The 11,876-nt window shown below is 37.5% G+C and overlaps 1 protein-coding gene across 1 annotated transcript; it reads left to right on the top strand.

The window, feature by feature from the left end:
* Window positions 1-630: 630 nt before the first annotated feature.
* On the top strand, window positions 631-2,502 carry LOC104401963 (coiled-coil domain-containing protein 28A-like; the record flags this gene model as incomplete). Its single annotated transcript, XM_010009708.1, has 3 exons — window positions 631-785; window positions 1,385-1,407; window positions 2,448-2,502. Coding segments are annotated over 3 exons (233 nt in total), but the record flags the coding sequence as incomplete, so codon positions are not given.
* Between the last annotated feature and the right edge of the window lie 9,374 nt (window positions 2,503-11,876).

Genomic DNA, 11,876 nt, shown 5'->3' with positions numbered 1-11,876 from the left:
AACATTTATATAACATATTAACACTTTACACTATTGGTGACAACTTTTATGGAATCCATTGCAAGTTGCATTTTACCCAGCTTACTCTTCTGTCTTAGCTTCTAACTACTTCACAATTGATGGAGGCTTCAGAAAAACCATGATGCTGTTCTGCTTCCTTCTTTGCCCTCTACTAAGTAGAAAGATGCATATATGCTTTTGCAAGTTTAGTGTTAGGTCAGCATGTCGTGTTAATTCTACGCTGATTTTTACAAGAGAACCTGAAAAGAGTGTATTATATAAGATATCAGTTACAAGGAACAAACCCCAAGATTAACCTGAATTAGAAGGAACGTTTTTTGTGATTATATTAGAAGTTAAAAACCAGGGCCTTCCTACATTGGACAGAAATTCAGAAATAGAGAAGAAACACATATATTTTTAAAACCTGGTTAAGTACATTCAGTAGTTATCTCAAAACCAGGCAGATGACAAACTTCAGTAGTGAAACGGGGAGAAATTGCTGGGAAAGTAAACTAACTTGTAAATTTGGTGTTTAAATTCCTCTTCTGTAACGTAAAAAGCCACACCTTTGCCCCTTCATTTTCTCTCTTGAGTTTCTTTGTCAAAAGCTGTTGCTTACCTTTTTAGGAAATGAATGTTCCATAGAGCAGATGGAGCATGTGCGGAGTATGCAGGAGAAACTTGCTCGCCTCAACCTGGAGCTCTATGGGGAGCTGGAAGAACTCCCTGAAGATAAAAGAAAACTAGCCAGTGACTCCAACCTGGATAGGCTGCTGTCAGATGTAAGTACCGGGAAGGCAGAAAACATGGAACTTCGCCCACAGCACTTGGCTCAGGGAAGAAACACTATTGGGTGGGCAGTGATGTGCAGCTGAAGAGGGCATAGTTCTGTAATGAACCAAGGTGAAAGTCCTGCCCTCATCTTAGTTTTGAGAAAACATAGCACCTTGTTCTTTTTTCATAGGCTGCTGCTTGTTTCAGTGAGTGGAGCAGTGTAGCTGTAAACTGAGGTTGCAGGCCTGTTTAGAGACAGCCCATGTACCTGGGAATTACAACTATTTTCCCTGTGGCCCATCATCCTAATTCTGGGGAAGACCACACATAGCAAGAATTGTCCACTTTTCCTTTCTCTAGAGTGTTTACATAAAGCTGTTAAAATTTATTTAAATTTCCTGAGATCAGCAGATTGAAATCTAATTTGGGACTTGGCTCTGTTGGTGTAGAAGTCAGTGTAGGTTTGCATAGCTTTTTGTAATAAAATTACACATTTCAGCCCAAACTATTAGTGATTTTCTTCACTGTTTTAATGTATATATTTCACCATATCAGCATTTGACTAACCGAAATGCCATTACTGATAATTTCTGTATTTATATTGCAGCTAGAAGAACTGAATTCATCTATGTATCCTTTTCCTTAAATGTCTGTAAAAATATTATAATTATTGTTTACTATAATTGAATCACAGTGTATTTGTTTCCCCTGTAACTGGTATCTCTACAGGAATTGAACCACTTCAATAACATCCTTTAAGCTGATACTTTAATACCTCACGGATTTTAGGTTCTACATAAATAACTGGATCTTAACACTTTTAATTACAGGCTGTTTTTTCATATGGTGGTTTACTTTAGCTAGTGTGTACCACTTCAGACAATGTGTTGACAGTCAGTGGAGGAATCTGTCAGAAGCATGGTCTTTTTATGTGGGTCTAGCCGAGACATTCTGGAACAAACATACACAGTCATCTTCCCTCTATAGTACTCAGAAGCGTTCTGAATCCTATTACCTTTTATTATTTTTCTGGAAGTATGTGTAGCTGTTTATCACAGATTTTACTGTGAATAGTGGACTGACCTAATTAATTATTTCTAAGGTCAGACTATGGTTGAGTCAAATACTTCAGCAGAGCTTTGGTAATTGAACAAGCCCACCCAGAAGAACATAAAGCTGAATGCTCTTAGCTTTACATGTTCTTTTACATCATGTTCTTGATAAGCTAAGAACAGAGCTGAGGAGTGTTGCATTCAGTTTATACTGTGGTCTGGTTATTTCTGATGTTTACACACTTCATATGCATTGAGGAAGGTGGGACTGAAGATGCTACTCTGGTATATACATTCTCTGTCTGTGGAAAGTTGTTTTAAGGCTAAAAGCCTCATAAAGAATACAACTGGAATGAGATGATAGTATCACATAATAGTGATAAAAATAATCTGTCATCCCCCTTGATCTGCCAACTAATTCTGGACGTATGTAATGCTTACATCTCATTGAAAAAGATTAACCTCCTGGCTGAGAACTAGCATAGGGCACAGTGGAACTGAAGTCATTGGACTGATGCATACCTGTCACAGGTCTGAGCACAGTTTTGGGTAACATTGCTGTCTTGGTTTTGTACCTTATCTATACGTGAAGTTTTTATTCCTTAATGTCTGGTTCAGCCAAAAACTCCATTTAGCAGATGCTCAGGATATTCCAAATGGTGCCACAGGCTGAAAGAACAGCTTTGTCAGAAGCTTTTGTTTTGTTTGATGGGTTCCCCCCAGCCAGACAGTGGCATCTGGAACATTTGTGGGTTTGCTGTGCTTGGTTTTCTTTTTAATTTTACACAACGAAGAATCAAAGTGCAAATCCAGGTGTTTCTTTTTGCACATTCCCCTTTGAGCACTGCATTATGCCAGTACTCGGTATCTAGAGTTTTAAACAAATCGTTGTGATGCTATGCTTTTTATTATTGCTTTATTTAATAGAAAAACTGGGCAAATGTGGAAGTACATTTCTTCTGCTCAGTGTTGTTCATATGGTTGACAATGATATATGTATATAAGTTCATTAGCATCTCCAGTTTTTATCAAGGTAACAATGCCTTTCTGATCAGTATGTAGACAAGTCTGCACACTTTATCTTTAGTGTTGTGTTGATCAGTGATGGCACAGATTAATTTATTCTTAATAAAGAAAAATATTTTAAATATACAATGTTTCATTTAGAGAAGCTGCTATCTGTTTGGCTGTGTTAAGAAGATCTGAGTTCTTATATGGTCTGAATGGTTGCAGAGTTTACTGTATTTTCCATTACTGTGAATAATTATAGAATGTCACTAGATTACAACTAGCATACATGCTAGTTTGAGGAAGTATTGTAAAATTCCCAAAGTGGGTAAACAGTAAATAAATCCAGTATAAGCAATTTTGTAGTCATTTCTGTGTTGTAAGTAGCCTGGTATTAGTATCCTCATTGCTTTCACAGTCAGAGGAAAAAGAATCTTGTAGTAGTGTAAAATCAGGCTGGTTTTAGATCCAACATTTCTGTCATCTCAGTCCATCAAACTATGCCTTTGGTTCTAGACTTATTTTGTATGAAGGCCTGCTGGCCTAATTCTGTTAGTGTCTGGCAGGTTGAGTTCTACAACTGCATTAACACAAAGGTACAAGGAACAAAAGCACGAGAGCACAGGTTAAAAAATAGCCTGGTTAAATTTGGATCATGATCTGTAAATTTAGTTCAGTCAGAACTAAAGACTATTTATTATGGAATTCAGTGGCATGTTAGAGCCTTATAAATAACCTGCAACATATTGAGGCTTCACAACTCCATCACATTCTCCGTGTTCTGTGTTGGGTATTGATTGTTAATGCCTATTCCGTATCCCTACTGATCCCAGTTTGGCGGTTATGTTCTGGTTCCAAGTGTTTCACCTTTAACACAGTATATAAAGGGAGTCAGAGGCAGCAGCCTGTGCTGCTTTGCAGTTTTCATCTGCTTTGACTCTTGAAACATTGTATTTTTCTTTTAGTTCTATTCACTACAGAAACTTAACAATGCCCTCTTGCTCTCCTCGCCTTCCCGAAGCAGAGAATCGAGCACATCCACTCTTTGTATTTCTTCAAACACGGGTTCATGATTTTTGCAGTTCTGCTCTAGCCTTTCCCACAAAAAAATGAAGGGAATGACACATTTGCCATAAAAGGCGGTAACGCCCAACGCTTGCCCTAGGACAGGAGCAGACATGAGAACGCTTTTTCCACATGAAGTGTCAAGTTTCTGATAAGAAACCAAACCTCCTGTTTTAAAGTGGATCATTTCCTCAACTATTCCCTCCTGTGCCCACTACGGCTATTGCTTCGAGGGTAGTTTGTTTCTAAACTAGAGCTCATCTGTCGGAGGGCCCCTGAGCACAGAGGATGTGTATCAAATTCAGCCACCAGGCAGGGCTTACTGTGTGTTCCTTGAAAATGCACTCACATTTTATCACTCCTCATGCAATCAAATCCAGCACTTCATGTCAGGAGTCACATACAGGAATTGGTTCTGTCCATATGCAAACGCTGAGTTCAGAGACTGTTTGGGATTACTAACACAGACCATGCTTTAGCCAGCAGTAGTGGAAATTCATTCCTTTTTAATTATAAATAATTAAATTCACTGTCAGTGATGTATGCTTGTGCATCTCACTGTCATCATCGCAAGACATGGGCTTCATCACAGCCCTCTTCACTTACTGTAAAAAATAGCTACAACATGAATGAGTACACACCAAATCCACAACTGGCTGCCCAAAGCACCAACCAGCATAAAGCAGTTGATAGTGGGAACCTGACGTCGGAGCAGGCCATACGTGTGCCAGATCCCTGCCTTCCCAGACATGGCTGAGAACGTGCCTGCTGACGGGAGGTTGTGAACAAGACTGAGCAACAGCTTTAGGTTGGAACAGGCTTTAGGTGAGGGGTTAATTGAACTTGGACAGACAAAATTGATGCAAGTAAAACAGTACTTCTTAGTACCTCGAGGAAACAATAGCTTAGTTACTCCAGTATCTGTTCTCATACTTAACAACTCTTGTGCTATGTGTATTTACATGTTCAGTTACGTGACTGTCCCTAGTGCTGATGCCAAGACATTCCTCCTCTTCTCCCTAGACTGGAACCCATATTAGCAGTGTGTCATGTGATGAGTAGCTGCTGAACACAGAAGGTACTTGCAGAGACTACCTGCTGTTGCTTACAGAGTCTTTTTTTCTCATCAGAAAGTCAGTCTATAGAAGACTGATCAAGTATAAAGATCAACCCTCCAGACAGAGTAGCACCAGAGCTTATATTGCCAAGCTGGGAGACAAGAAAAGAGCAAAGGATTCTTAACTGTCCATTCTCACCATTTCTCTGTACAAAAGGCCAAAAGTACAACTTAGTCTAAATTCCTGTGCAAACACAGATTTTTCCCTTTACAACTACCAACATGATTAAACATTCAAAAAGGCATGTGTGTGCTCCCCGGTGAATGGCACGCTCCAGGCGTATCCTTTGATTGACGGTCTGGTTCTCAGACTAAGCGCATGATGTCTGGATCCTGAAGAACAATAGAAATGAAAGCTGCAGCCAAGGAAATCAGTTTTAAATTAACACTTCTCCTAATGACCCTTCTCAGCTAGGTTCTGAAAAACTGACACATTTTGCGTAACGCTTACTAAGGAATGGAGGCCAACCACTTTTAATACAATAAATACTAATTTCTTGTTATAACAGTGTACTTTATGAGTTCTTTAAGCAGGTCTAAGATTCTGGAGTAACTGCAGATCCCTGTAATGCTAGTTGGCTCTCTAAAGAGTCAGTTTAGTTTCGATAATTTTTAGCTTGAATTTTAATTTTGACCCAAACCAAAGTTTATAAAACAGTTGTTGCACTGTCCATTTTTGACTAGTTTTCAACGTCCCAAAATTGTCTATTAACAAGGAAAATTTTTTGAAAAAAATAATGTTATTAGCTTAGCTCTTACTTACAACTTACCTCATTTCCTTTCAGGTTTGACTAGGAATCTGCAAGTTGTTAAAACCTCATCAACCACTTTGAACACATGCAAATATATAAAGTGGATGAGTATAGCTCAGTTTTGTGAACTCAACATAAACACCATGTAGGAGTCACTACCTATGTAGAGTACTGGGATAAAGACTGCGTGTTTAATCCAACCAAGCATTACACTGACTTATTCATGGATAAAGTGGTCACCTTATTGTTGGCTAATAAAGGCAATTAGTATCTGCTTTTTCCCCCACTACAGTTATATCCACAGAGCTCCCTGTGCAGCGTGTGACCTGGCCCATGCCTTCAGGCGTTCTGCTCTCCTGTCAGTGTAGCGCGTACCCAGAGGCTAGCTGGTTAACCCACTTACCTGCCAGTTCTTGGGGTGCAGCTCCAGTGTCTGGTTTAGGTCAAATGAGCATTTCATGGCTCACTGTGCCTTCTTAAAGGACACTCACCTCTGTCAGAAAGACACCACCCAGACTGGAACTCTTGTAAGCAAAGAAGGCACGAAGTTACATGAGCTAAGTTTGCTTCTCGTAGTCTGTCCTGCAGGGTGAATTCAGACACCTATGGTTGGGGATGCAAAGCCTTTAAAAGCGTTTTCTCAGGAGTCTGTTACTACAGTTAAGTGTGACTGCATTCTTAATATTTGCTTTAAAAGCTTTTGCCAGAATCATTATAGTGAGAATCATTTTAACACATACAGATTTAAGACTTCTGCCAGTCAAAAAGTTGACACAAACTATAGTAGCTAGAACAATGGAAAATTTTAAAAGCCTAACACAAGCAATGTATTTCCTACTCAAATGCAAAAAGGTTTCTATTTAATTCTTAAACGTATCACAGAAAATAAGGTATCTCTGAATCACAGGACTAACCACAGGGCAATAACGTGTAAATCATGAGGTACAGCCTGGAAGCAGTGAAATTATTTCACGCTGTTTTTTGTATATTTTAAAGCTACAGCTTACTACATAAATGCTAGGAGATGAAAACAACCAGGAAAATAGACACAGAAATGCACATACCAGTAGTTCTGTAGCAAGTGCTGCTTTTTGCTACGCAGGTGCCTAAAGAACATTTTTATTTTGGAATTTGTAAGCAGTATTCAGAGCTGAATGCCTCAAGGAATACATAGTTTTGATTTATGTACTTTTAACAACAAATAATGCTTGCCATGAATTCAACGCTTTGTCGTTCTTGTCCGCTGGACAAAGGGAAAAACATCCATAGGTGTATAGAGCAGAGGAAAAAAAGATTCATTTTGTTGTTTAAACCATCATCAGAAGAAAGTGAAGCTTGAGCTGGGGCAGTGCACTTAACCATTAGTCGCCAACACTACAGAAATACAACACTATTAAGTTAACAGCACCGAACTTTTGTTCAGCCTGAGTGAGAAGTCCCTGCTCCATACGAATACAGCTTCCTTCCAACACCACTGACTCCATGTTTTCACTACAACTTCTGATCTATCCTAGAACAAAATCTCAAATGTTTTAATAAGGTTTCACTGATGGCCAGGGCTGCTGATACAGTTTTAAACTCACGTTGAAGTTGTTGATTTGACAGGTTGCTCTGTGTTTACTTAGTAAAGAACACAAGTGTTTTCCGGGATCTTTGCATTAAATTCATAATCATATCTGAGTAACTGCAGGAGAACTTAAATTATAAGGCCATCACCCTTCTATTTTATAATTAAAAACAAATGCTTTTATTTTCAAGCCATTTTAACCACATCCTTATTGTTGGTTTTCAATTGTGAGGACATGAAAATAAAATAATACATCATATTGCCATTTTATCAAAATTTTAAACCCCAAGTTCTAGTTTGCAATCAATATCATCTATTTTCAGTTCAATTTCTGGCAGTTCTCAGTTTGTATTAATTCAGACCAGGACAGTCTTGAGTTGTGACAGTTGAAATGCAACCCCACTTAAATCAATACATAATTTTTTTTTCCCCATGACTGAAGCAAAAGTATTCTTTCTATTCCACATCGACAGCTATTTACAAAAAAGGAAGTTTTAAAGCTTCAAAGGATTCCATTGTTTGAAAAGGCTCCAGGAAAAGAAGATAAAAGAAGCATTCACAAAACAATGTTTGAAATTTTGGCCTGTGAAGTTTAAAATATTATCAATCTTGGTGGTTTTTTTGGTTAGTGAGTCCACTTATGGAAACAACTTGGGAGAAAACATTAAATCTACCAGAATGACCAGCCTCCCAATTTTGATAAAATGACATTTGAATTAATACTGCTTTTCCACAGGAATCTTCTTGCTTCAACTACTTTATCCCCAAAGCTCAGAGCAAACCAAGGAATGTATTCCTTTTAAGAACCTTTCCACAGCAAAAGGACATATTATTCCTCTATGACCTCTCAGTGCCTTCTGATCAGAAAGCAGGTGACTAAGTTCCTCCATGAAGGCAGTGACAGACAATAGGATTGAAGCTCTCGGAGAAGGGTTTGTTGTAAATTGCAGCACTTGTCTTCCAAAGGCAGGGATTCATAACATAAGAAGTTGGAGGCACGTCACTTCTGTATTTCCTGATAGAATACACTGAATTACAACTTCCTATAAATTCCTTCCATAATATTTTTCTTGAAATACATACTGTATTTTCATACTACAATTGAACTCAAGCTTTGTATCAGTTCAAGATCTGCAAAATAAGGTACAACAGCATTTGTACAGTGCGCTGAATTCCACAGCAGTTGAATGAAACACCCTCCTAAGACACCACGGATGTTCCCAAAGCATTTCTTTTGACTTCTGATGAGAAATCATACATTGCTGAAGAACTTACTATACATACCTTTCTGCTAAGTCTGACACAGCCAATCATGCGTGCTAGACCCTCAAAAGCCCTTCACAACTACTCACACACACTCTCGTGTTTTCAGTTTATGGCAACTGTTGTAATGCTTATTCCACTCCCTGCTCCCCCATCTGAATGTCAAGGGGACATTGACTCCTTTCTCGGTATGTAGCTGTTCTTTCAAGTGCTAGTCTGTCTTATTTGCCTTTTGAATGGATACTAAAGACAACAGGCTCCTTGCAGAAGACACTGATTCACAAGCAAACTGGTTCAAGTTAACTTGTTTCACCCCATGGACCATGCCCTGTCAGTTTAAATGCAGTCTTATTTAAGCCGAAGAGAGAAATACAGTTGGACCTCTGAAGTTAGATGGCAGAAAGCAAAAGCCACTGTTGCTGCTATATGGGGTGTATCAAAGAGTTTACATGTGTTGTAGAGTAGGATTTATCTGTAGAAAGGAGGCAGGGAAACACATATGTAGGGTTCAACAGCAGTATTACTAGAATGTTTTTCTTCAATATACCACCGAATGTCAGTTTAAATTACTTTCATTATTTCTGATGTTCATTTCTTAGATTGCTCATAATCAAGACCAGTCAAAATGACAGAGGAATTTCAACTCCTTCAAGATTAGATGCAGTTTTCATATCTGTAAGAGTGGAAGTGACAAGAACATACTATACCAGAGGTGGAAGAGAATTTATCTAGCTTTCAATGCTACAGTATGTTGCCAACATGTGACAGATCACACTAATAGTCATCTTAAAACTTTGGTATAAGCTGTGAGATCACAAACTTAGAACTTTGTAGTTACAATTCTGAATCTGAGTATTATAATGAAACAAGGCCTGTTTCTGACAATAATTTAAATGCAAGACACTGAATACCTGTGTATCAGTAAGCCAGAAAAAAGTACTGTAAAAATCATTTTGGAATACACTAACATACAATCAAGTACTAACTGTACAACCAGGTACAACTAGCATACAATCTGGCTTTAAAGCAGTAGTTGCATCTTTAAAACCCATTTTGTTAATTAAAAAAAACAAAACAAAACAAAAAAAACTTGAAAGGAAATTACGCAGTATTCGACCCTCCCCCTAAACATGTAATTGAATTTTGAAAAGCAACTAATTCTGACTCCTGTGAGGGGAAATAAAAATAAAACTGCTCTGATGAGTACCTTTTATTGGGACAACTCTGTATACAATCTCAGTTGATTATTAGTATATAGGCATTTATAACTTTGTTTCTATACAGCCTCAAGTTAGTTGTTTTCAAAGACTATTAAGAGAACACAACATTTAAAATAGGTGGGGTTTTTTGCTATTAGAGAATGAAGTCCTTGGTTTTCATGTGCTTTAATGCTAGAGAGCTGTATTATAAATGATTAGTACAGCAATGTGCATGACAAAACAGGGTAGAATTCTGCTTATGAAATTAAGTTGTCCAGAAAATGGAATTTTGGGGAGTATAAATGCTCAACTGCACATGGATTCCTTTATAAAATATTTAAGCAACATAATACAAATATGTTTGAAATACTCTGTGGAAGACTGAAAAATAACTTGTTTAAGAATTGTATGGTTATTACTCACTTGGGAGTAAGATGTTTCTGTTGTAACACATTATCGTTCCATGAAATTACGTTCTGCTAGAAACTAAGACTAGAATGAGTCAGGAAACAGTGGGGTTTATTTTTTTGTCTTTTCCTTTTAGGAAAAAGTGATTCAGATTAGGTCATCTGTAAAGTTGCATTTAGAGACAAACTCTGTGCATAGCTGAACCCGGAAGAGTTAACTTACCTTTGCCCTAAACGCAGAGCAGAAACAAAGCACAGCCCATCCGTAAGGGACAGAGACATCTCACACAAGAAACAATGCTGCAAATTTATTTTCTTTAGTTTTAAGTTTTTATAACCTCAACTTTGTTTATCCCACATAAGACATTTTCAGTAATAAGAGATTCTCTCATTCATGTACTGTACAATTGCAAGTAAAATGAGGGGCGTGTGAAATACAAAAAAACTGAAAACGTTGCTTACATTGGGAAGAGTTGAAATACTGCTAAAAAAATTTGGCTTTTCAGCTTTTTACCTTTGCATTTTGGAAATCTGTTCTGCTGTCCAAAGATAGGCAATGAATGGAGAAAAAAAGCAACTCCAAAGTAGGTGGAATGAAGAAAGAGGCACGTTAGTAGAAGAAACAAAGGAAACACAAATCAAAGAGAAAACAGACACTCCTCCAATCACAGAGTCCAAAGAAAAACATTTTGCAGGCGTTTCAGAAATGCATGCTGCTGTCCATCCATCTGTCCGTCCGTCCCAACTGGGTACATTAATCACACTCCGTACTATTCAGTAGTCTACGTTTATACTTGCGATGTAGAGAGCACATCTCTGGCACGGTACGTAACTCCTTGCTCCAAAGAGCTTACAATCTAAGTTCATTAAAAAGAATGCATCAAGTAGCTGGATCAAGATCAAACACAGAAGATTGGAAAATCATTTTATAAGGGATTAAAGTTTGATTACATTACTGAGGTAACTTCTGAACATCGTTGGCAGTGATGTTCTTAAGACATAACTTTTCAGTTAGAAGCTCTTCTGATCAAGAAAAACTGGTTTAAAATGTACTGAATGATGCATTAAAAGTAATCCACAAAATTCTTAAGAACAAACTTGGTAGCAAGACACAAAAGTACTCAGATTGCTCAAGTTTTTCATTTGAGACACTAATGTGTCATTCCACCAGAAAGATATGGATGTTACAGAAATTCGTATGTACATGTCCTATTTGACTGTAAAAGGCTTTTTACATTTACATTTAAAATGTTAAGTTCTGATTTAAGAATCCTGCTGCTACAGATATAGGCTTAATACTTAAATATTAATATGAAAATAGTACTATTTAAAAGATGTATTTTTGACTTTAAAATAAATTATGGACAAGATACAATTGGTTTGAAATCAAGTCTAATTTCGGTAAGTGACCCACACTTTCCCACTTTCTTAAACGCTGTTCTTGCTACTTGGTAGTTATAATAGAAACCATTAGTCCATCAACTTCAAGGTTTTTTAGTTTTGTTTTAGTTTGTGTCTGGGTTTTTTTGTGGTTTGGGTTTTTTTTGCTTTTCCCTAGTTTTATATGTATGTGTGTACATATATCTCTTTTTTTTTTTTCAAGTCAAAGCCTTGCACATTATCTACTACTTGAAAGACATAGTTGGAATGTAATTTATATGTAACCCTT

This window comes from Nestor notabilis, unplaced genomic scaffold (genome assembly GCF_000696875.1).
Source record: "Nestor notabilis isolate BGI_N333 unplaced genomic scaffold, ASM69687v1 Scaffold35002, whole genome shotgun sequence".
NCBI classification, from domain to species: domain Eukaryota; kingdom Metazoa; phylum Chordata; class Aves; order Psittaciformes; family Psittacidae; genus Nestor; species Nestor notabilis.
This window is presented reverse-complemented; position numbering and strand designations above follow the sequence as displayed.